At 45.5% G+C, this 26,082-nt stretch overlaps 5 protein-coding genes across 5 annotated transcripts; 4 read left to right on the top strand and 1 right to left on the bottom strand.

The window, feature by feature from the left end:
- Positions 1-1,444: 1,444 nt before the first annotated feature.
- Positions 1,445-1,720, bottom strand: F5147DRAFT_562702 (uncharacterized protein; the record flags this gene model as incomplete). The annotated part of the gene is made up of 1 exon (XM_041430635.1): positions 1,445-1,720. A coding segment is annotated over one exon (276 nt), but the record flags the coding sequence as incomplete, so codon positions are not given.
- Positions 1,721-2,466: 746 nt separating this feature from the next.
- On the top strand, positions 2,467-4,668 carry F5147DRAFT_766328 (uncharacterized protein; the record flags this gene model as incomplete). The annotated part of the gene is made up of 9 exons (XM_041440757.1): positions 2,467-2,634; positions 2,682-2,789; positions 2,842-2,949; positions 3,001-3,186; positions 3,235-3,306; positions 3,354-3,557; positions 3,606-3,857; positions 3,906-4,340; positions 4,387-4,668. 9 exons carry the CDS (start codon positions 2,467-2,469, stop codon positions 4,666-4,668), a joined length of 1,815 nt encoding a protein of 604 aa, XP_041299786.1.
- A 2,023-nt stretch (positions 4,669-6,691) lies between these two features.
- Positions 6,692-8,396, top strand: F5147DRAFT_785142 (uncharacterized protein; the record flags this gene model as incomplete). Its single annotated transcript, XM_041442906.1, has 3 exons — positions 6,692-6,958; positions 7,000-7,180; positions 7,228-8,396. The coding sequence occupies 3 exons, from the start codon at positions 6,692-6,694 to the stop codon at positions 8,205-8,207; spliced, it is 1,428 nt and encodes a 475-aa protein (XP_041299785.1). The 3' UTR covers positions 8,208-8,396.
- A 6,720-nt stretch (positions 8,397-15,116) lies between these two features.
- F5147DRAFT_562698 (uncharacterized protein) lies at positions 15,117-15,844 on the top strand (the record flags this gene model as incomplete). Its single annotated transcript, XM_041430633.1, has 2 exons — positions 15,117-15,471; positions 15,525-15,844. 2 exons carry the CDS (start codon positions 15,117-15,119, stop codon positions 15,842-15,844), a joined length of 675 nt encoding a protein of 224 aa, XP_041299784.1.
- A 3,724-nt stretch (positions 15,845-19,568) lies between these two features.
- On the top strand, positions 19,569-19,820 carry F5147DRAFT_766324 (uncharacterized protein; the record flags this gene model as incomplete). The annotated part of the gene is made up of 2 exons (XM_041440756.1): positions 19,569-19,651; positions 19,700-19,820. 2 exons carry the CDS (start codon positions 19,569-19,571, stop codon positions 19,818-19,820), a joined length of 204 nt encoding a protein of 67 aa, XP_041299783.1.
- Between the last annotated feature and the right edge of the window lie 6,262 nt (positions 19,821-26,082).

The raw sequence follows: 26,082 nt of genomic DNA, 5'->3' as shown, positions 1-26,082 counted from the left end.
ACCTTGAATCGATGTTTTATGTTTTCGCCTGGATTTGCATAATGTTCAAGGGACCTATGGGTGAAGAGCGCTGCCTTGAGGATGTCATGGACCATGATCCTGACAAAATGGAGATGTGGCTACCAGAGCGATGGCATGGTACGCCGGGAGAAGTCACTCAAAAAGCTGAAGCGAAGCACTATTTTTTCCTGGGAGATTCGATGAAACCGTGCATCGCAGAACAATTCACCCCCTATTTTCAAAAGCTCGTTCCTCTAGCAGAGGAGTGGTATGACCTTATGAGTGAGAAGAAGATGAAGATCGAGTTTGACGAAGTGGTCTTATTGTTCGACAAGCACATCAATGCCCTTGCGGACGAAGAGGACTCTGATGAGTTGTTGAAGAAGGCCAAGAGGTTGGGTGATGGGAAGGAGGGGAAGAATGATGTTACACCTGCTCCATCAAAGCGAACTAAAGTCGAAGTGAGCTTGTAACGATTTACTTAGTTTACGTTTACGTGCATCATGATGTTCGAATAAACTGTGCACGACGGATTTGTCGCTGGCTACGCTGACAAAGGTATTTTGATGGGTCCGTAAAGGATGCAATGAGGTAGCGTCCTAGCAGTACAAACGGCTCGGTAACACAAGATGCCATTGTTATTGTGCAGTGAAGACAAAAGATAGTGTCGTCCTAGTACAAACGGCAGTAGAGGGGGAAAGGTAGCATCCCAGCAGTACAAATGGCTTGGCGATGCAGTGAGGGAGAAAGGTAGCGTTGTCCTAGCAGTACAAACTGCTCAGTGAATAGTCGTTGTAAAGTGACATAGAGTGACATCGCCTGAGACACCATCCTCCAGCTGTACAAACCGCTGAGTGATGGTGGGTGTGGGAGTTGACAAAGTGCGCGGTATATTAGGAGTCATTTAAGTTTTTTAAGTGTCTATTGACAGGTATTTGCGACCAACTCAAATTATTTCCTTATTTGGTTACCATGAAGTGTCCTATCTATCTGTACGGCCGTAATACGGGTTATATAAATAGAGTTCTGACATGTTCGATTCCAGATCTGAATCCTCCCATTACATATTTCAGCTTCTGGGGCACGACGATTTGTATTGTCGTGACTAGTCAACCTTGGACTTGTAGCGATATTCAGTACTTAATTTTGACTAAATCTGAATCTATACTATATACCGTACCGTACCAATATTCGGTACTCAATTTGGTGACTCAAGAAATTCATCTTATGCAATTTAATAACTAGAAATTTACTCAACATTATCAGCTGCCGGTCTAGCCTAGTAGCATCAAACTATGAACCTGTCAGCCAGCCGATGATTGATGCGAGCGCTCAAGGGCTTCACGAGCGTGAGAGTGCGTGGCAGTTTTCCATGATATCGAATGCTTCATATAAAGCTGATAGATTCTAAATCAGCGGGGGACTGAATATCACTGTATACTACTCACTTGTGCATGATAAAGTTGGCTAGCGCATTGTCCTTTCCTCGCATGTTTACAACAGAGCCGGCGCTTGTGCCAACCCTAGTAATAGCTGCATCACCTTGAAATACATTGTCATCGCTGCTGAGAAGGGTGTTGATTCTCAGATGACAATGCCGCTTGAAAAAAATACAGAATTGATAGATGTGTCTCCCTTCATGAAGGGTGACAAGACAGTTGTGTACGTAAGGTTGTACAGTAGCGTCATTTAAGAGGCTCTCGGGAATGGGAAAGCGCTTCGCATTGTGCGAGCGATCAGAACATCATGTAAGCATGGTAACCTGGCGAGGTCTGCTCCACAATGCAGAATATAGCCTACACCACACATGGAATTCAAGAGTCTGATTAAGCTGTAAGCAAAAGACCAGGAGAAAATCAAGATAACTTGCCGACGATGTGGGTAAGATATACGTGCAAGTGTTGACCATTGTGATAAAGGAATGAAGGAATGACCAATGAAATTAGCTGTATGCGACCAGCGCTGAAGATAACTGGAGAGATAAGAGTGGGCGATGAGAGTGGGCGATGAGAGCGGTGATCTTATAGTATTTTACTAACCCCAAACCGAGCACACTCTGCACGGAGCATTCTACAAACTGAATTCGTCATCTTTATTTGTTTCATGGAATGAAGCAACCACGGACAATAAATCTAGCAGAGTATCGTAAGCCCACCTGATCGACTTAAGACTTTGTGAACTGACTTTTTTGTTTGTAAAAAATGGCACTATTGCCCCCGAACATCCGCAGCCTAGCCTCAAAAGTGAGAATCGTGCAATGTCGTTCACAATACAGAACACCCAAAAAGCGGATGCAATGATATCACAATTTGATTGTTGGGGTTACATATAAGTGGGATAATGCATGTGGAGCTCAGAAACTAACGTTGACGCTACACTCCTCTTACTCAATAACCCTATTAACATGTCACGGCTTGAGCAGGAAGACATCCAACATCCCATGATGTGAACTTGTTTGATGATGACATGGAAGACGATATGGAAAATGCTGCTGCGTTTCAAACTGCAAATCATATGGACTTCAGTCTAGCAAGGATGATTCAGATGGACAAGAGGGAGGCATCATGGATGGACCTAGATGATGCCACAGGACAGCCCCCAACTGGGTTTGATAAGGAGGAAAGGTTCAAGAGGGTATGTCTGGGTGTATAAGGTTAATGTTGAGCTTAGTGTCTGTCCAGGTATCAGACAAGTGTCGTATCAAGGAAGTAGATTACTCAGCAGAACTGCATGAAATGGTGTACAGTCAAATGGAACAGATCAACCACATGAGGCGTGAGATGGAAAGGGTTCGTAGTAAGCTCACTAGACATTACGGATATCTGGCTCATGGCCGTATAGGAAGCTCAAAACCTACAACAAGCACATATGTCTAGCATGGAAGATATCAGAAAACAGTGGGAAGTAGCTCTGAGAGAGCGGGAAGCGCAACTCACCAAAGAATTCAAGGTAAATCATTTGGACGTTCAAACGGCAGACACCCGTTGATGACAGTGAAAGGCTAGCCGTGTCGAGCAGCACCAACAGCTTGAAGATTATATGAGAAGAAGTCGTGAAGCGGTCGGCCACGCGAATCGCGAGGTGGTAGAAACCAGCATGCAGAAAATTCTAGAGGATAGTCGCAAACGCTTTGAGCAAGAACTAGCTCAGTGTGAAGAAGAGTTAAACAGAAAGAAAGAAGAAGAGGTAAGGTGAATAACTTGACATGAAAAGTGGTTGATGACAACTATGTAGTTTCTAGAACGTGAGCATGCGAGATTCGGCGAGATGGAGCAGAGGCTGAAGTCCGAAGTTGATAAATTGAGGGTGAGGATATTGATTCATGGCTGATGAGCATGCTGAAAATGCCCCAGGCGGAAAAAGAAAGCGAGCTGGCCAACATGGAACAGCAGTTTTCCAGGAGTTACAGATTACAGGATAGGGATACAGAAATGGATGACAGCCCCTGTCCATCTGCAAAGCCATTGTCAGGTACCCCATGCCTTGATACCATCAAGAAGTTAAAGAGAATTCGTGGAATATCGCGCAGGACTCGCCTTGTATCAGTACCTGTGGAGGTGAGTGTCTGGTGTATTGTTGGATGTGATGTAAACTCATAATACTAGGCAGACACACAGGAAATCCATCAAGAACGATCATTCGAGCAAGATGCACCACGTCAACAACATGACACCTCACCTAGTGCCAGTATGGAAGATGCGATTGCAAGAGGTGTGGAGGCTGCACTGAAACGCATTCTCATCGAGAAAGAGTTCCCGCTCGTCAAAAAACGCAGTCCCCGGAAGAAAAAGATAGAGGATGAAGAAATTCGGCGAGAGAAGGCTGCTGAACTGAGCTGCGAAAGAGATTTTCTTCTGGTAAGCCGCAGCATAGTATTGAGTTTGATTCCACTTACATTGAAGTAGGGAGAAGTGCGGCGTTTGTTCAAAGATGTTTTCAAGATCGCTCAAGATACCGATTTCATAGTCCATGAGGCAGCGAGTCGCGAGGATGTCTTCTCATATGAATATGAAGATGGTCCAGGTCCTGATCTAAAAAATCTTGCCTTTGATCTCAAAAATGGATCCAAAACCCCCTGGAATAGTAAGATTGTTGATTTGCTCCTCGAAGAAATACAGAAAAGGTGTGATGAAGAGAAGTGGCCATTCCAGAGGTCAGAGGTGTATTTCAGGGAAATCCTTCACAACCGTTACAAGCGCTTGCATATGATCTGGACAGCTGCACAGCCCAAGGTCACAGCGAAAGGTATATTGGAGACCCCCGTAGAGGTGGAGAAAAGGTTGATTACGAAGAAGGACGAAACACTGAAAGCGACTCATCAAACAATGCGTCAGAGGAATGTATGCCCGCAATCTCCAGACAATTTTGGTACTGAAGACTTTGCAGAAATATCGTCGTAGGGTAGTGGTTGTCGACAATCTCGTCAAACAAACAGCCGATGAAAACGAAGAAGACCTCCCAGCCTGGCGGTGGCTTCAACGACTGATCAAGATGTTGGGAGAAGGCGGTATGAGTTCGGAGGAAAGCGATGTGGAAAATGACATTGAAACTGTTCTTCATGTCAAAAATATGATATGGCGCCAAGCGGTAGAACGGGAGATGACATCGTTGATCACCAAAGACTTGTGGACGACGATATCTTCGCCCTTCAAGGCTCAAAACCAATGAAGCGGATATGCGCAGCCGGGAATCTGACAACTTCCAGGGCATAAGTCGATGGGTTGCCTAAAGTTTTGTATAACGAAGGGTGGCTCGCTGGTCTGACCAAGCATCAAGTCGAGAGATTGACAATCTCGGAAGAGGAATTCAGGTGGATGAAAGTCGCGGTTGCGTAGCATTGGATGGTACGACGAGATTCTGGGGAAGATGTCATTTTCTTGCAATGTGTAGATAGTAATGTACTCACTAATGAGAGTGATTTGTGTTGCTATCCCCCTCCGCTGTATGTATGGTGGAGGAGTTGAGACGAGCATATGGCTGGACCCGCATGATCCAGAGGATCGCAGCGTGGGGAAACAGAGGTGGTGTTTGATATGGTGTCCTACGGGGCACTTGTCGAATTGCGCTGGGTGATACCTATGCGGTGTATAACCCCTTCAGCAGTGAGTTAATGGGTGTGCTGGGTGATACTTACACAGTGTATATATGACCCCTTCCCTGGGCCATGGATGATGAGCTCAACAGCAGTACAAATGGTCGAGCTCAGAGTGACGAAAGTCGAAAGTATAGAGTTGAACAATGAGCTCGAAGTTAACAGAACCAAGTGTACATCAATCGATTGGCCATATTGTTCTTTACCCAGGCTTGCGCTTAAGTGGGTGACCAATTGGTCGTTCACGTGTGCACCTACGTATGGTCTAGCGGAGGGTGTTCTCAAGGATTATCCAAATCCGAACATGTCTCCGCATCGTCGGGCATCAAGTTGACTGGGTGGACACGCAAGCAGAGCTTGCCCATCCAAACGGCTATGAATCTGTCAAAGGAGTAACGTTGGAACTGAGTTGTATGTAGAGCGTATTGAGAGTGAGCTTGATAGTACAAACTATCGAACTTGAAGAGATCGGGGAACGATGATCTCGATGGTACAAAACCATCGAGCTTGGAAACTTAAGGGGATAATACTACCACAACCATACAAAACAGTTGTAGTAGCAGACTATAGTAAAGGAGTAACTTCGAACCTTGGCAAAATTTGAGATGACGAGACAAACAGCTGCAAATAATATTATGTCAGCATTCCAATTTGAGATCAAGTCGCCCACCTAAAATGAGGCGGCGGGGGGCGGGGAGTGGGGAGCGCTCAATGTTAGGATGAACTTGATAGTACAAACTATTGGGCTCGGAGAGATCGGGGGGCGATGAGCTCAATGGTACAAACCATCAAGCTCGGAAACTTAAGGGGATAATACTACCACAACCGTACAAACAGTTGTAGTAGCAGACTATAGTAAAGGAGTAGCTTGAGACTTTGATGAAATTTCAGATGTGCGACAAATAGTTACAAATACAATTATGTCATCATTGTAATTGTCTTCGCTGACTTGATGCCAAAATGATTAGAATGATGACATAAGACTCTGTATACACGACCAAAGTACAGTGATGACATCAGCAAAGACAATTACAATGATGACATAATTGTATTTGTAACTATTTGTCGCACATCTGAAATTTCATCAAAGTCTCAAGCTACTCCTTTACTATAGTCTGCTACTACAACTGTTTGTACGGTTGTGGTAGTATCATCCTCGCAAACTAACACAGCAGTTTGTACTGTTGTGGGAGTCATTTCCTAAACCAACACAACACTTTGTGGATTCTCCACTTGTCCTGTCTATTGTTACCCCTGCAGTTCGACATTTGGTGGCCACAGTGGTTTGAAACCGACACAACGCTTTGTGGAGTCTCCGCTTTTTTGGTCTATTGTTACCCCCAAGTTCGATATTTGGTGGCCACAGCTGTTTAGTGGAATGATTACACAATTTTATTGTCATGTCTGGTACTTAAGCTCGGTCTGTCTGTCTTCTTTCCTCTCTCCATCATCTCTAACTCATCAATTTGTACCTTTGTGATAGTCCTACTCCTACTCCTCATTCTAACACATTGGTTTGTACCTCTGTGATAGTGCTTACTCTTCCTCGCTCTCAACACATTGGTTTGTACCTCTGTGATACTGTCTACAATCAATGTCATGACCGCCAAACTCAACATCTTTGTGCGTGAGGAGAAGATCTATACCTCCCTCAACGCATCTTTCCTTCCCAACAATATTCCTCACGAGCCAGTCTGGGACCCCCGGGACGATCATGACTCATCTCCGGACGACAGCACTTCACCCCTCACCACTCGCTGGGCGTATGCAGCTTGTCCATGGTTTCCTCTCGTCCCCTTGAATCCTAACTTTGATGGTCCCATATTTGAGTGTCTGAACCACTCGATGTTTTCCCTTTACACAGAGGTCGACAGCCAGGGGAAGCACATCCTCCATCGCGACATTAGGAAAAATGGCGCGAACTAGAGCAGAAGTTGCTCTGGTGCCAGGAGCTTTTGGGAGCTGGACTCCTAATTCCATGGGGCACTGTGCTTCCACGCGCTCCCTCTCAATATGGGTACCTAAGGTCTCACTCAGACGCGAAGCTCGCTAAGAAAGTCACACTGAGATTGCGCAATGCATTCCTACGTACGTGAACCCTATCTTCAATCTCAATGTAACTGACGCATGTCTAGTAATTGCTGCTGCGTGCTCATGGCACATCATGAGCCGTCTATATCACAGGTCGAACCATCCTTGGATGGCTCTCCTAATCGACAACCCCAGATGCCCCATACCAGCCGAATGGGTTCACGAATTATTGCGTTCGTTTGTCGGAGATATATCGGCCAAAGTTCCACGCACCAGCGTCTTTATATCATCCTCTCATTGCCCTTGGGAGCTACAGCTCCCTATATTCGAACACTTCTCAATCCCGGTCTGGGTTCACTGCAAGCAGAACAACTCTGTGTTCGACGTGAAGCTGCGTCATTATCACCCGCCCAAAGAAGCTGTCACACGTGCAATTGAGGTGCAGCGCGTAAGTAACAACACCTGGGGTCAGAATGATGACGCGTGGGGTAAGCGGGATGATGGAACTCAGAGCGGGAGTGCCCTTGGGTGGGATGCCAATGCAACTCAGCCCGCCCTTGGATGGGGAACCGCACCTGAGGCTCCTCAAGTGGATCCTCGCTTTCCGGCCCCTCAACGACTCAGTGGCCAAAAGTCGGGAGAAGATTGGAAGACTTTCTTTACGCGGTGCCGCGAGGAAAATTGGAAGAAGGAGGAAAAAGAATCCCCTGCTCAACGGCAATCGCGTGAGAGTCAGGAATGGGCAGTGAAGAATCACAGTCTTCCTGGAAAGTCCAGTACGGCCACGGTATTCAAATGGCAACCTCAAGACAAGTTTGAGGGCTTTTTATTATGCATCCGCCTCACGAAGGCTGAGGTACCGGGAACTTGGGGGAACTACAGCAACTCTACCAGGCTGTATGACTCATTCAGAAATGAGTGGGACTTGTGTGACCAGCTGGATCCCACCAGCACCCCCAACAGCGACTGGGAAGGAGCCCCTTCAGTGACAAATTCTGTATTATACGGGCCACCCGACCTACATAATATCCCGTATCAGATGGGCCAGCGGACCATGGGCCCATGTTGTGTATATCCTCGATGACAACGGATGGGCCGGGTAACATATTATTTCTGATGGAGACGGGTGGGCCCATGCATGCCAATGATATATATATCCTTGATGTTGACGGATGGGCCGGGGGAATATGATCATTCATGGAGATGGGTGGGCCCATCTGGGTAATATGTAGAGTAGGATATTATAGACAGCTGGGCTGAAGAGAGATGTAAGGCAAATATTGTTATATAGACGGGTGGGCCAACAGGGGTGTATTACATATACGGGTGGGCCGGGGTAGGGGAATATTACATAAACGGGTGGGCTGACGTGGGGCATATTACATATACGGGTGGGCCGACATGGGGAGTATTACATATACGGGTGGGCCGAGGGTGCAATAAAATATTTATTACATAGACAGGTGGGCCGAGGTGGTGGAATATCACATATACGGGTGGGCCAACATAAGGGATATTAATTAGACGGGTGGGCCGAGGGTGTGATAAAATATTTATTACATAGACAGGTGGGCCGAGGTGGGGTATAATTATATAGACGCCAACATAGGATGTATTACATAGACGGGTGGGCCGACGTGGGGGATATTACATAGATGGGTGGGCTGACGTGGGGGAATTGTACATAGATGGGTACATATATGGGTGAGCCTAGATACGTTTCATCAAGACATACAGCTGATGTAGCCACCAGTGAATCAAACATGTAGGATACATGCACACTATGAGTGCATATACCTACCATCAACCACCGAAATCTAAACCCGTAAGCACGAAAACATGAATCGACCATGTGTGGCATTGACCAATAATCGAGTACTGAAGTGGGAAAACCCCACACCTGAACCCTGGTGTGCAATATATCCTATTTCTACACACAGACACCAGAAGCACAACACTCGCAAAAATATAAATGTCAAATTTTCACAGTGCCGAACCCCGAACCCTGAGATTTTACCAACTCCCGAACCCAAAAATTGTGGACTGCTGGGTCTCAGGGGTCGGGGGTCGGCACTTGGGACTTGGGAAATTTGGGGAGATCAATAAAATTTGATCTACAATAAATTTGATTTACAAACTTTTGAAAGATATCTGTGTTGTCTCACATATTGAGTCCCGAGTTCTGGGACCCCCGAGACCCAGCAGTCCACAATTTCAGGGTTCGGGGGTTGGTAAAATGTTTATGGATATACGAAAGGTTGATTCAAACATGTTTGAAAGATGTCTTTCATCTCAAAAATCGAGTCCCGTGTTCCGGGTAAGACATCTTTCAAACATGTTTGAATCAACCTTTTGTATATCCATAGACATTTTACCAGCCCCTGAACCCCGAAATTATGGACTGCCGGGTCTCAGGTTTCGGGGTTCGGGGGTCCCGGAACTCAGGACTCAATATGTGAGACGACACAGATCTTTCAAAAGTTTGTAAATCAAATTTATTGTAGATCAAATTTTATTGATCTCCCCAAATTTCCCAAGTCCTGAGTGCCGACCCCCAAGACCCGGCAGTCCACAATTTTGGGGTTCGGGGGTTGGTAAAATGTCTATGGATATACAAAACTCAGGACTTGACATTTGATATGAGACATCTTTCAAAAATGTTTAAATCAACCTTTCATATATCCATACACATTTTACCAACCCCCGAACCCTGAAATTGTGGACTGCTGGGTTTCGGGGTTCGGGGGTCTCAGAACTCAGAACTCGGTATGTAAGACAACAAAAATATCTTTCGGGGTTCGGGGGTTAGTGAAATGTTTATAGATATACATAGGTTAATTCAAACATGTCTGAAAATTTTCATTCATCTCAAATGTCAAATCCTGAGTTCCGGGTTTCGGGACTCGGCACCCAGCACTCGGGGTTCGGCACTGAAAATTTGACATTCGGGTGTTCAGGTTTCGGGTGATATCTAAATCACAACAGATTCGAGTTCTGCCAAAGCGTGAAACTTGAAACCCAGTGTGCAACATGTTGATTTTTCATTTATATCACACAAATCATCGAGTTCCGAGTGCCCAGTGCCGCAGAATATTTCGATCCTAGGATATCCGACCGTCCGACCCTTTCCAACATCCGCCCCAGATATGACTCAGTGTGCCAGCCACCATCATCTACAAACAAACAACACCAAGCACGCCACCTTGAACTTGAACTTTACATCACCCTTTCCCTGCCCCCCGCCCTTTGTGTCTCTTTCCCCGCCCTCGCCGGCGCCCTCTGTGTCATGGTCAATGTTGAAGATGAGCCAGTAGGGAGCTGATGTGCTGATGATGCAGTAACTGCAGCACCTCAAGTCCTCAAGGGCTGATGGTATTGGCGTAGTCATTGAGTGCGATGCAGGGAGGTAAGCATGTGGCGGCGCTGTTGAGTAGCGGCTTGGCCAAATGTAGTAATATCCCCGACGTGCGCAGAGGTGAGGACGTGTGGGAAACAGTGAGCTTAATACATAATTATATTTTAACATTGAATGTAGTATATTATGTATGCGTGGGAACGATGATTATTATACTGGCACGGATGCGGTCGGACGGTCGGATGAGGTCGGACGGTCGGATATCCCAGGATCGAGATGTCCTCCAGTGCCAAGACCCGAAGCCTGAGACCCGAAAATATGTATATAACATTTCCATTTTTCACTTGTTGCACAAATCACCGAGTTTCAAGTGCCGAAACCCGAAACTCAATCCCCAGTGTGCAACATGTCCATTTTTCATTTACATTACATGGATCATCGAGTTCTGAGTGCCAAGGGCCGAATACTGAAACCCGAAGCCCGAAAACATGTATGCCACATGCCCATCTACTCATTGCACAAATCACCAAGTGTCGAGTGCCGAAACCCGAAACGCGGTACTTCAAATGGACATGAATTCTGTCTTTGTATGTATTATCCATTGGTGTAGGGTTGAAATAACTTGGGAATTGTATTTGTCAGTGCTCAGTAGTTGGTAGTTGGTAGTTGGTAGTTGGTAGTTGGTAGTTGGTAGTTGGTGGTTGGTAGTCAATATAGGCAAATGATAATGAAAAATGAAAGTTGTTATTACGCTTAACTTCCTTACTGAAGGTTGTAGTCCGAGTCTAGGGGAGTGTATTGGTAGTCTTTTCTTGTCCATCAGTTATCATTTAACCGAGATATAAGCTAAAGAAATCTGAAACATCAGCGATAATGAAAAATGAAAGTTATTATTATGAGGAAGTGAAATGGGTAAGAAATTGAGTGTGGGAAACTTCAAAGACCCAAAGCATCGAAAATGGTTAGTTGAGCAGTGGTAGGATTTTAATGCTGGGTCAACTCATATTTTCACTATATCCCTTCTACCCACCCCCTACCCTCAGGGCAGTAGGCAGTATGGGTTCCTTGGGTAGTTTACGATCTATCCTACATATTTGTAATGATATTTTCGGCCTGAATCATATATAAATGTGACTTTGTATAAAAGATGTCTATTGTCACTCTCCACACATATGTCATTTTGCCTATCATTACATCAATCCTTCATGAATCTTTCTAGGCTTTTAAGCTATTATAATGGATGTATATGGGTGTTATTCCAGGTCTCTCATCACATCACAGGCTTGTTATGTTGGATATCTCGACATAATGTGCAAGTCTCGCTATTAATATTCATTCTTTTATCTTTACACTCACTTACTGCACACATGTATTTCATTTGTCATTATTGATGTTTCGGATTTCTTTAGCTTATATCTCGGTCACATGGTAACCAATGGATGAGAAAAGACTACAAATAAACTCACCTAGACTCGGACTACAACCTTCATTAAGCTGACTACTGATTCCCGGGTACCGAGTATCAAAACCAAATACTGAGTACCAATTACCATGTACCGAGTACTGCATAATGAGTAACAAGATAACCAATTGACAAGAAAAGACTACCACTACACTCACCTGGACTTGGACTACAACCTTCGGTAAGGAAGTTAAGCATAATAACAACTTTCATTTTTTCATTATTGCTGATGTTTTGCCGAATGACAAGGAAAGACTACCAAGACACTCACCTTGACATGGACTACAACTGTCATTTTTCATTATCATTTGCATATATTGACTACCGAGTCTCGAGTACCGACCACTGACCACCGATCACCAAGTACCAAGTACCGAGTACTGACAAATACAATTACCAAGTTATTTGAACCCTACACCAATGGATAATACATACAAATACAATTCGTGTCCATGTGAAGTACTGGGTTTCAGGTTTCGACACTCGACACTTGGTGATTTGTGCAACAAGTGAAAAATGGACATGTTGTGTACATGATTTTGGGTTTCGGGCTTCGGGTCTCGGCCCTTGGCACTCAGAACTCGATGATCCATGTAATGTAAATGAAAAATGGACATGTTGCACACTGGGGATTGAGTTTCAGGTTTTGGCACTCGAAACTTGGTGATTTATGCAGTGAGTGAAAAATGGACATGTTGTGCACATATTTTCGGGGTTCAGGGTTCGGGTCTCGCCCCTCGGCACTCGGAACTCGATGATCTGTGTAATGTAAATGAACAATGAACATTTTGCACACCCAGTTTTGAGTTTCGGGTTTTGCCACTTGAAACTCAGTGATTTGTGCAACAAGTGAAAAATGGAAATGTTGCATACATATTTTCGGGTCTCGGGCTTCGGGTTTCAGCACTTGGCACTTGGCACTTGGTTATTTGTGTGATATAAATGAAAAATCAACATGTTGCACACTGGGTTTCAAGTTTCATGCTTTGGCACTCGAAACTCGGTGATTTGTGCAGTGAGTGAAAAATGGACATGTTGCGCACATATTTTCGGGGTTCGGATTTCGGCTCTCGGCTCTCGGAACTCAATGACTTGTGTAATATAATTGAACAATGGACATGATGCACACTGGGTTTCGAGTTTCGGGTTTCGGCACTCGAAACTCAGTGATATGTGCAATGAGTAAGAAATGGACATGTTCCATACATATTTTCGGGTTTTGGGCTTCGGGTTTCAGCACTCAGCACTCGGAACTCGATGATCTGTGTAATGTAAATGAACAATCGACGTGTTGCACACTGGGTTTCGAGTTTTGGGTTTCGGCACTCGAAACTTGGTGATTTGTGCAGTGAGTGAAAAATGGACATGTTGAACAATGGGTTTCAGGGTCTCGAGTTTGAAAAATAGCATAATAACAACTTTCATGTTTTCATTATCATTTGCCTATATTGACTACCGAGTCCAATAAGGGACCCCTTGGATGATCCATTGCTCAATGAAATACTACCTGATTGGAAGTGTGCTGGTTATCAGATATTCATTTGTCAACTCCCGGGTCCCGGAACTCAGAAGTCGGTACGGTTGACCCAAATTTGGGTGGTTGGAACTTGGCATCTCATAGGGCAACACAAGCTTCGCACCCTGGATTCCAAATTCTGCAAGACAACCTGTGCACCATCAAAGGCCATGTCAGGAGATCACCTGCTGCTCCGGGAACTCGGTAACTTTGATTTATTACCTCCTCTGAGTATGGTTGACCCAAAGGTTGATAATCAGAACTTGGCTTCTCATAGGGCAACACAAGCTTCGCACCCCGGATTCCAAATTTTGCAAGACAACCTGTGCACCATCAAAGGCCATGTCAGGAGATCACCTGCTGCTCCGGGAACTTGGTAAGTTTGATTTATTACCTCCTCTGATTTGGTTGATGTACAACTACCTCAGCTCCATCATGTCTACAATTATGATACACATGGGCCCACCCATCTATATTTTATACCACCCTCGGCCCACCCGTCTAATTAATATGTGTCTGGGCCCACCTGTCTAATTTAATATGTGTCTGGGCCCACCCGTGAATGTGATAACAAGTACCTACCCATCTATCTCATACACATCTACCTTAATACACCCATCTGCATAATATCCAACTACCTTGGCCCACCCGTCTACCTAATATTCATGTACATCGGCCCACTCATCTACTCTATATATTCCCTGCATGGGCCCACCCACCTCCATCGGGAATAATTTGCCTCCCGGCCCATCTGTCATAGTCGAGGATATTTTTATCATGGGCCCATGGTCCACTGGCCCGTATCATATGGGATATTATGCACGTCCGTTCCCTCATATTATACGGAGATAGGTCACTGTAATATGTGTGGGAAGAAGACCAGTTCAATTTCCCGGACCCCATCCCAGATCCTGTGCCGCCACCTCCCCCTGCACCTCCCTCGTTATCCAGCTTCTTGCAGGATATTTGCACTTACTTCGGACGTCATGAGGTTGCAGCCTCATCCGATTACACCGAGGGTATTGAACGCTTCATAACCCACTTACGATTTCACCTCGGCTTCCATCTGACGGCATCAAGCACCAGATCCATTGGTGGAACCTCCAGACCCAGTGGTGGAACCTCCAGTGGTGCGCAGAATGACAGTGCCAGCACCAATGGTGGAGCCATCAGATCCAATGGTGGAACCACCAGATCCAATGGTGGGACCACCAGATCCAATGCTGTATCTGCCACTTTTGAAAGTTGGGTCGAGAAGCAGAAGTTCAACCACGTTTGTAACATTGTCGGGGATTCAGGCAAGGATGTCGACTCGATTTCAGACGTGCAAAAGCACGTTATTACATGCTTCGTGGGTTATCTTGTCACTCTCCCCACATCGCAGTTGTCTGAGATCCCAGCCGATCACTGGGACCTGGCACCTGGGACTTCTTTGTCGACGTCGAATGCATTCATTCGAGTTTCTCATCTCGACATCCCCGGCCAGGAGCGACTCTACGTAATCCAGCCAAGTCAATCAAGAAGTCTCGTCCCGTGGAAACTTGTGGTTCCTGACGCTGCTACAGCTGTGATGTGCCTCCGTCGTGACTGGGGGTCCGACATCTCGACCATTGCCCTCAAGCTCCTGCAAAAAGGCATTGCATTCAAGACACTGCAGCCCATGGCAGTTTCTCCTGAGGCTAGGCGCCCGCTCAGCAAACTTCGTACATTCTCGCTCGGATACTTCCGGCCCCCCTTCAAGGCCGTTTATGCTGATTATATCACATATGAGCAGTACCATCACGAGTTCATGAATGAAGATTGTGCACGAGCTGCTCTGCTTCACGGTGGAATCTTATGGCGGCTAGCATTACATAGCCTTGGCTTCGATAATCTCCCCTCGGCCCTGACTGGCATTTCACGGGATGCTGTCCCATTTGGACAATCGCTCACCATCAATGGCGAGACTCACTTTGACGACGAGTTATTGGAAGAGGAGGTCGATTTCATTTGTGGGACGTATTATGTATACACAAGTAAGTTTCCCTATTCACATTGACCCGCAGTGCGCTCATATTTGAATCATTAGATAACGGATGCATAGAGAAGTTGTCTTGGTGGCCTAGGCCTCAGGCCTGGGCTGGGTCAGGGTTGGATGTGGGGTTCTGGTCTGCTCGATGCGAAAGCTGGTTCCAGACACGCCTTGAAAACATCCGACAAGGTGTTTCTCGTCGCCGCAATTCATCCGACAACAATGGTCCAGTGAACAACACGCATTGGAAACATGGACTGAAATTCAATGGAGCGACAAAAAAGTTCAAGAAGAATCTTGACGCAGCATGTTCTGACTTTCTCACTACCAAAGCAAGTGGTAAGCTATCTTTTTTGTCGTTTAATGTGCGTCTCTGATATCCTCTTAGCATTCACAGACACTTAGATCATTTTGTGTCATTACTTTACTTTACTGTACTATTAGAATACATGGACACGGGGAAAGCGGCCCAAAGGACTCAATATGTATGTACTATTAGAATACATGGATATGGGGGAAAGCATATGATGAAACATGTCCAATATGGGGTCTGCGACCCCAAAGGACTCAATCTGATGCAAAAATAATAATACAAGTTTTCTTCAAACGGACAGAAAATCTACTCATGTACTCATAAGTGGGTGATGAGTGGGCGATCGTTGGGCGATTAATTTTATCTGGAGCCAAAACTTGATGTTTTATGTACACGTTTTATTGTCAAGAGGTATTTTAAATTTTAACGCCCGTCTAAGTGGTGGTCCAAACTTCGTATTATGAGCAGGCATTTGGTCACATGCAATGGTTAAAGTTTTTTGAAGTCTTAAACGTGAAGTTTCATTTCGAAGTATAGGCCAGCATTAAAGATATATTTATATTTCTTATTGTCGATGACATTCAGCCGGCAACAAAATGTTCGCTAATGCTTTATGTTTTTCTTGTCATGCAAAATCTCTTTAACATTTGAAATTTTATATCTGCTTACACGACAAGCTAAATACTAAGTATTGCCTTGACATTTCACACGACATTCAGACCTGTCTTAAATATTGCGGGCCCTGTAGTGTGTTTTCCCGCGCACTTGTCCTCTCTATGTCTTGTCCTGTCATATTTATCCCCACTAGGTGCTCAGTTACTTGTTTTCACATTGCTAACATTGTAGAACACGTTATTACATGTCCACAGTACATCGTGTCTTATTACATAGGACATCGGACCCGAAAATCAGCGCTACTACTTTCGCCTGTAGCACTCTGAAATTCTACATAGACACTATATATTTCGCATACCTCCTACCTATTTACTTTACCTTTCTACCTCCGAGTAGGAGGAGGTCATCTGATATTCAGTAGTTCTTAGTTGAATTCCGCAAATATCATCCTTTCTTTATCTGAAACATCTGACAGTAACCCGCCATTCGCTATCCCCGACATTTGCTATATTCCTGACGCTAACCCAACAAAACCCGCTAACCCGAAACCCGAAAACATCGGACCCAACGTTTTTGACTTCAGACTCATAATTATACCTTCGGACTTTGTTTCCCACGCTTCGGACTATCTTTGTTTTCATATAACTGATTATTCTAATACCATACAGCAAGCCCCTCAGGTCGAACACACTTGTCTTGCAAGTATAGCAGACTAGGCTGTGCATGACCACAACAAATTTTTATATTGCTGGCTACTTACTTTGTGTAGTGCCCAGCAATTGTTGTATCTCTACAACGACCATGTTCTGCGTGTTTCTTGAGGATCGCACCCAAAATATTGGCAGCGATGGCACTACAGAATGGGCTCTTGCTGGTGTTCAAGATTGCAGCAACATATCTTCGTTTGGTGAGGGTTCCTGTTAGCAAGAGTAGTATAGCTCATGCTGAAGTTACATACCTTGCACTAAAATGCCAGACATCCAGCTCAGCCTCTGTCTCAGGCATGGCAGAAGCCACCGCGCCATGTATGTGGCAGCAGTTGTCGGTGACCATCATCTTTGGTTGTGGGAGGTTGAGGACATCATGGCGCCGCTTGAGGCCATGCAGTAGCTCTGTGATCTCGGCATTCGCGCGTGTCTGACAGAAACACTTACAAACAGGGCATATCAGCGTCAACTTTTTCAAAGTCAGATGGAAGTACTCACCCAAGCAATGATATTGTTGCTTTCATTCAACACAGTGAGTATCCCGCCCTTGATCTCCCTTGTCTTTTGCCCGTCCTTGTTTGTAAGTGTGGCCTTGTTTGATGCTTTGAAAGTGTTGTTGAGAGAACCACATATTGCTGACAAACAAACAGTGAGTGCATAAGTCTATTTGTGTATTTGGTCTTGTACTTACCAGATAGTGACTTCAAATACAGTGTGCTCTCATTCTGCCTGGTGCAAGTCGAAAAATCAATGAAGACCTTGGTTATTATTTCATTTGAGATTGACTTGTTATCGTAGCCGAGCTGGTCATCTGGTTCTGAGAATGCTTGAAGCCCAGATCCTGTGGTCATGCCACCAGCAGCGCCATGGTTAAAGTAATGTCCGAGTCCAAGCATGTGTGAGTCTGAGCTGTTTGAAGATTCATAAGTGCTGACTGCTTCAAGATATTCCAGCATTTGGCGCTTATATTCAAATAGATGCAGCTCTATAAGTGTGTTGAGCTGCTGCATCAATGACATAGCACGATACTTATGTTGGATGCGTTCTTCGAGACCTGCAGATGTCAAAGATGGCTGTAACTCGACGAGCAGGTTGAACAAGTCCCGTGTCAATGCACATTGGTAGAAAAAGATCGGTATGCCCCCTGCCAAGGTCTGAATACGTCAGATCAACTGACAAAGGTCTTCTGCTGGTGCACAAGACTCACGCAGTATTCTCCAGTGCTCCCAGGACTTCCAATACATGGCACTGGTCATCGTGAAGCAATAGCCCTCGATGCTTGAGTCCACCAAGTCCGAATGGTGAGTGGTGCTGTTTCTGGTTTTCGGCTTTGACTTTGATGTCTCCTTGCAGCGGTTGCACCGCAGTTGTGCACTGAGAGCCATCTCTTCATAGAGTATACTGTGGAGTTCTTGAGGTCCTTTGCTCGTTCATCCCTCCCAAGTCGTGTCCTTGTCAGACCCACATCTCGGACACCATGCAAGCTGTGGGTAGTAGAGTGGGTGCACAATATTGAGTGGCTTGAGGTACTGTATTGTCAGATCAACGGCTCCACCACCTGACCGCTTCTGGATGTGCAGGTAGGATGGAGGTATAAACCGAGGCTCAAGCAACAGTATGTTGACTCCCAGCTTGTTGGTCTCGCCTTTCTTTGACTGTCTTCTCATCTTCTCCCACAGGAACTGGATGTACTCGACAATCTCAGACTCCCACTGTAGCTGAAACTGCAGACGTGAGTTGTTCATATGGCTGCGTGCCTCATTCCATGTGCTGACACGTATATCTACCTTTTTTTTGGTTAGTTGAAGGAGGTACCAAGTGCGCATGCTTCAAGCCGTTCAAGAGAATAAACTCACACTAACCCTCCAATTCTTCTCGAAGGTATTTTTCTTGAGAGGAGAGACGGCTGTCGAGTTCTTGAGAAGAGTAAGGATTGTTTTCAGTTCGAAGACCGACATGAGTGCAATGATCAAATTGTGTGTACTTGGGTGGCGGGGATGGAATGACAACGTGTTTTAGGGGTCAGGATTCTTTTACCTTAACTACTTCAACCACCATGCTGCCAATATTCAATTTTGTGTTAACTGCCACACTAAATTGCCATTTGATTTCATTTTCTAATTGGTGGGTTGAGAACATTTAATTTTCCTAGCTATTGTTCATTCAGGGAAGCAAATTCAAGCTAATGAGAGCTAGTACACAGTAATATACTCAATAACCCCACACTTGCATACTTCCTCGAAAATGGGTGCTGGCGCTGGCTAGACAAGCAAGATCAAAAATACCGATAAAGCTGTCACAACCAACAGCAGCTTGGAGGCCAAAACCAGGATTCCTCACATAGACCCTCAAATCCACACTGTGGATATTGCACAGTTCACACAGTTTGGCTTCGAAGAGAAAGTGGTGAGACTTGTGAACTGCTCAGGCTTCCAGCCGGGCATGATCCAAGACATGTACAAACACATGAGCACCTTCAAGCAGGCAGAAAACATTACCAAGGCCATGTGGGTTGCCACTGTGAAGTGCGCCACATCAAAAATCCGAAGGTGGGTGACACTGTATGGTGATGGTGAGTATGGTGATGGTGAGGACAGAGATGGAGAGGAGGAGGAGGAGGAGGAGGAGGAAAACAAAAACAAAAACAAAAACAAAAACAAAAACAAAAACGATGGGGACAAGAATGTGGACGTGGATATCAAAGACGAGGATGAGTGAAATATATAGAAAGAGTAAGTAGACATTTGTGTATGGGCGATTGTGTAGGTGATAAAAAAGAATTCGATCGAGAGTAAGTAGACATTTGTGAGTGATTGTGTGGGTGGTGATATAAGAAAGAGGTACAGTAGGTATATAAGAAAGGGTAGAGTAAGTAGACGAGTGAGAGAACAATGCACCATGGTTGAGTGCGAGCGGTGACCATTTTCATTTTTGTTATTCACTGTATGTATGTACCATAAACAATTACAATAGGGAAAATACTTGTGTTGAGTAGTGCGCAGGCAGTGGCGATTCAGTCGACGCTCAAAAACACGTGACAAAGCCATGCGAGTTTCCAAAAAAAGGTTTAAGCAAGGTAAGTGAAAACCATGTGGCCTTAAGCGCATCTAAGTGTATCTAGGCGAAAACCACATGGCCCTACACGGTGCAAGCACAAACCATGCGAGCGCCCGAGCATTCCCGAAACCATTCTCCCTTTCTTCTTAAGATGAGTCCACACCCATTCTGCCTTCGGCACAGGAAGCAAAAAAAGAGTGCTTCGTGCTCTTTTTTTTTTGCTTCCTGGCCTCAGCTTCATCCTAATAAATAGTGCATTTTGAATAAGATCATGCATTGATAGTGGATTTTGAAAAAAAGAGGTAAATTTATGAGCAGCATTTCAAAAAACTAAAAGTACAATCTACCACACCACATAAAAGTACATAGTACATAAGATCAGTCAGTTCTATATATATAAAAGTACACCAATCATTGATATGATCTGTGAGTCCTCTAAGCACTTCTGTATATACTACATTGGTTGTGTTTGAACCTTCTTCATGCTCTGGAAATATTGCATACACTCTCTCTGGGTGAGTGCATCGAGACAAAGCCACATAGAGCTGTCCATGACTGAAGACAGGAGTCTGCAAATTAAGGCCAACCCACTTGACACTTTGACCTTGCGCCTTGTTGATTGTCATGGCAAATGCAAGACAAACAGGGAATTGGCGACACTTGAGAGGGATTGGGTTGTCTTCGGAAGTGGCATCCAGGGTCATGCGAGGGATGAGGACTGTGTTCTGATTCTCTTGGTGGGCTGCATCAACTCCATCTCCAAGAATGTGACACCTGAGAACGTGCATGGTCCAAAACAGGAGGATCATGCAAGTTCCATTATAGAGGCCTTCAGTGGGGTTCAAATTGTGCAAGAGCATGAGAGGGACACCTGCTTTGACCTCCAATTTGTGCAAAGGGAAGCCTGATGGGGTGAGAGTGTGAAGGAACTCTATGGGAATATAGTCGTAGTCCCTCTCAGCAACTGAGTCTGCGCTGGTAAAGACTGCTTTATCTCCGGGGAAGGATTCAAGAATGGTCGTATTGATTTCATCCACATCTGTATTCTTTGCAGAGAGGATGGTCCGTTCCAGGAAGAAGCTATCATCTGGGGGAGGATGCCCAGGGAGCAGAACTGGAGAGTATAGGGCATTGATAAGAGACTGGACATCATTGTTGGTGCATCGCATTTGAATTGGGAGGGTCATGGTTCCATTTCTATCTGTGCCCTTGCCAGCTCCAATCTCAAAGAGCCACTTTGCAAATTCATCAGAGGCGGGATCTTGACCAAGCCGCATATTTGTCTTGAGGTGGAAGATGCGAAGCTTTGGCCATATGCAAGATCTGCAAAAGGTAGCACCCACTATCTGCTCCCTGGATCCATGAGGCACCACTGGCAGGGTCTGTCTGAAGTCTCCTCCAAAGAGCATTGTCATTCCTCCAAAATCAGCATCTACATCCAGAAGGTCACGCAATGTGCGGTCAAGGCATTCCAAAATATAACGATGCAGCATAGGGATTTCATCGCAGATGATGAGAGAGGTGGCCTTGAGAAGCTTGTGGACAACATCTCCTTTCTTGATGTTGCAGGAGCTGTCCTCATTAATGGGAATAGGGATTTTTAATTGTGAATGAGCTGTGCGTCCACCTGGCAGGAGGAGAGAGGCAATTCCAAAGGAAGCCACACATAGGACAATCTTGCCTTCAGCACGGATTTTTGAAGCAATGAGCTTGCAGAGATACAGGTGGCCATTCTGAAAAGGGCGGAAGGCTGACTTGGCCCTGCAAGCAGCACATACCAAAGTGTGGATTTCATAGAGAGGAGTTGGAGAGTCTTTTGGATGCAAAGTGCAGTGCATGACAGTTATGACACTCTACATTAAGAGGACCAAGAGTGTTGTGGTCAATTGGTTCCCTATAAGGTAAGGCTCCATCAGGAATAGGAACCACCTGATTGATATGCTGGTCATCCTCTGCCTCACGCTGCTGGCGGTGTTCCTGCTGCTGGGTTCTTATTCTTTCTTCATCGTCAGCATGCTGCTCCTGAGATGCTGGATCATTGTATTCATGGAAAGCCTCTTCAAGATGCTCATCCTGTTCATGAATACTTTGTTCCCGCCGGCATTGAGCCTCCTCTTCCTGTTGATGTACCCGCTGAGCATCCTGCAGTTCTCTATTGTGCTGGTCCTCTTGTTGTTGAGCTGCTCGGAGACCATCCTGATCCTATCTGTTATGCTGTTCCTCTTCCTCCTGCTGCATTTCAAAAGCATATTGAGCTTCTCTATTGAGCTGCTCAGCTTGCTGTTGCTGCAGGTGAAGAGCTTGCTGCTGCTGTAGGCGAAGAGCCTCCTGCTGCTGCAATTGAGCATATCTTTGGATCCTTTCAGCTTCTTGTTGCTGCAAGCGAAGAGCCTCCTGCTGCTGCAATTGAGCATGTCTTTGAATCCTTTCAGCTTCTTGTTGCTGTAGGTGAAGAGCCTGCTGCTGCTGTAATTGAGCCAGTCTCTGGATCCTCCAGCTTCTTGCTGCTGCAATTGAGCCTGTCTTTGGATCCTTTCAGCTTCTTGCTGCTGGAGGTAAAGAGCCTCCTCCTGCTGCAATTGAGCCTGTCTACGGACCCTCTCAGCCTCTTGCTGCTGCAATTGTAGCTGCACTTGATTTCGATGGAATTCCTCCTGTGCTTGCCTTTGAAGCAAGTCATTTCTAATGTGCTCGTGTTCCCTTTGCTCTGCATTGATATGATTTTGAAATCGAAGATTAAACTGCTGATAATCTGGTTCTGGTAGCGCAAGCATAGGTGGTGCATGATTGAGTGCAAAGTAGTGCAGGGGATTATCAAGGTTGTGAGGACCAACAGCACCCTCATAATGAATAGGGCCATATGCAGGAGGAGCGGGAGGAGCAGGTTGGATGTGCTGGTTAGGAATTGGAAGCACCTGTGGAGGCTGCATGAGTTCTGCCTGTGCCTGCTGTCTTATCTCATCTCTGTCCTGTTGCTGACAAATATTACGTCAACGGTGTCTATCATTATGAGCTGCATTCATTTGCTCATTCAAGCGTGCATTATAATCCACTGGTGGATGATGATGAGCACGCTGCACATGTGCAATTGCATTTTGTGGCAAGCCAGGATACTGCTCAACTGGTAGTGGTTGATATCAAAAGTAGGGAGGAGGTTGCTCCACAAAAGGTTGTGGAACGGGCCCTGCTTGGGGCTCATTAGCTGGCACAAAATTAGGCTGGGGTACAGGAGGTGGAGGTCTATTCTGATTATCATGGGCAGCATGGCGACGATTGCGCCTTGTAGGAGATGTCATCTGAAGTCAATTGAGTCTATCGCATTCACGTTGTGAGTGACGGTCGCGTTCAGGGGTGATTTGATCTTGGTTTCTAAATGGTACGTGCAGACATTAGCATCATGCACCTTATGCATAGCAATAATATCAGCAACTCACAGAATAGGTATATGTCCATCCATGGTTGTTAAAAATTCAAATGGTTGTTTAGCAAGTGCAAAATTTGCCTGGACTTATCAATAAGTCATTTCTATCATCATTGATAAGAAATAACACCCACAAAAAGTGTATCACACTTTATTACACTTGGCTGCAGGGAAAGGCAATTTAACTCGAGAATTCTATTCAAAAGCAGCAGCCAAGTTGTGTAATGATTTGTGTAACCAAAAGTGTAATCAAATTTCTATCATTGCTTTTGTTTTATTCTCGATGCCTTTCCCATATAGTAGGAAAAGTGTGTTGTTTGTCCGTTGCGTTCCCACAGCACAGTAGGTGTGAGGAATACTGTCCACTATATCGTGTTTGGCAGTATTTTCGGACTTCATAGAAATTTCACTCAATTTGTTCATTCACACTCACTCTTCTTACTTAGTCTTAGTCTTACTCTTAGCGACGCGAGAAAACCACACGAGTTTCCAAATAGAAGTTCAAGTGAGGTAAGCGAAAACCATGTGGCCTTAAGCGCATCTAAGTGTATCTAAGTGTATCTAGGTGAAAACCACATGGCCCTACATGGCGCAAGCGCAAACCACGCGAGCGCGCGACTCCTCCCAAAACCATTCTCCCTTTCTTCTTAAGATTAAGCTCGCTGTTTCCCACACGTCCTCGCTGTCAGCCACCTTGTGCACAACGTCAGGAATATTACTACATTTAGCCAAGCCACTACCTAACAGCGCCGCTACATGCTTACCTCCCTGCACCGCACTCAATGACTACACCAATACCATCAGCCCTTGAGGTGCTGCAGCAGCTGCATCATCAGCTCCTACTGGCCCACCTCCAACATTCACCATGACACAAAGGGTGAGGGCGGGGAAAGAGACACAAAGGGTGGGGGCGGGGAAAGAGTGACATAGTTCAAGGTGGTGTGCTTGGTATTGTTTATTTGTAGATGTCACACTGAGTCATATCCGGGGCAAATGCTGGATAGGGTCGGATGGTCGGATATCCTAGGATCGAAATATTCTGCATTTTTGACAATGTTTACTAATTCTAGTGTTTTCGAAGCTGTCTTACTCTTTCAAAAATGGGTTCATGTCATGTTTGTCAGTGTTTGATTAAGTCGGTGAACCACCTCAGGCAGCACTTTTCGGTGGTATTAAAGGTCTGTGAGACGGTATTATTATGTTAGGATTATATGGTCTGTGAGACCCAGTCTCGGGGATGATCTAATTATAGTACGTGCCAAATATACCTTGCTTCCTCCCCAGTGCCTCCCTGGATCCTCGTAGCCCTCCCTGGATGCCCCATACCTCCAATACAACCTCGTAAGATCCTCGCCAATACCACCTTCCCCTTCATCGAGCCTATGGATAGAGCCTATGGCGTGCATACCAGGTACAGAGCCTCTGTGCTCTACTAGCATCTTCGATGCTGCTTTCAGTCGCTAAGTCTGTTTTTCTTGTTCAACACTACTACATCCACCACCATGGCACCCATCCGCCCTACGCGTGGTGCTCAGCCAATATCTACGGGACTCGGACACCACTTTATTAGCCCCAAGAAGACTCGGGACGCCAAAAAAACACAGACGCTTGTTCATATTCCTGGCGTTAACTCTAAACACCAGCACATTCTTGACCAGATGGCTGCTCTAATGCAGCCACAAGTACTAACTATTACTGATACCCCCAGTTCTAGTTCGCCTGTTTGATCCGAAACACCAACAAACATCAAAGACACCATGAATTATTCTTACGATGAGGACGACTTCATGGCAAATGACTCAGACTATCAGCCCGACCAAGAACCGAAGAAAGCACAGGTCGCAACAAGCAGTGCAGAAGACCACGACGGACGAGATGCTCGAGAGTTGAGACTCTCACTGTTGCATTCCAGAGCTTAGCACGGGAGATCAGTCTTGCAAGGCTGGCGCCCAGACAGTGTGCTGCTCTCCCGCATACTTCCAGCCCTTCCTTACACCCCCCAGCGCATCTCTTGCATCCTCGCAATCAAACCATGCCCAACTGCGCTCTCCAGCACCCATACCCTGTGCCCTGACCATCTCAGTAATGATGACACTACGGCTGCGCTATGGTGTTCTCATGCGGCACTTCTCTCATTATTTTAGTAAGTTTTTCTAAACCTTTTCATCTTTCTTTACTCAAAGTTGCCATTTCGTACCTTCTGTGAGCAACTGGCATGTTCGCCTGCTGGTATCATCCTGCACACTCCTGCACCCAGAAGTTGTCATCGGGCATCATCTTATCACTCCTCCACAACCCCAGTTCAATACCAAGTCTCTGGGCTTGATATTTGCCTCAAGCATCAAATTTCTTCATTGCATGCCAAGTAATGCGAGCTCGCTGGGACGATTGCTGATTCAGGTATTTATATACATTATCCTCCTTTTCTATTTCCGCTACAACTATTACTTCCTCTACAGGTACAGGCACCTGCCCTCAGAGGTGTGTTCAACTCGTGTTTGT

This window comes from Suillus discolor (genome assembly GCF_016758755.1).
Source record: "Suillus discolor strain FC423 chromosome Unknown F5147scaffold_1, whole genome shotgun sequence".
Classification (NCBI taxonomy): domain Eukaryota; kingdom Fungi; phylum Basidiomycota; class Agaricomycetes; order Boletales; family Suillaceae; genus Suillus; species Suillus discolor.
The sequence above is the reverse complement of the archived record's forward strand: the minus strand, read 5'-3'. Positions and strand labels throughout refer to the sequence as shown.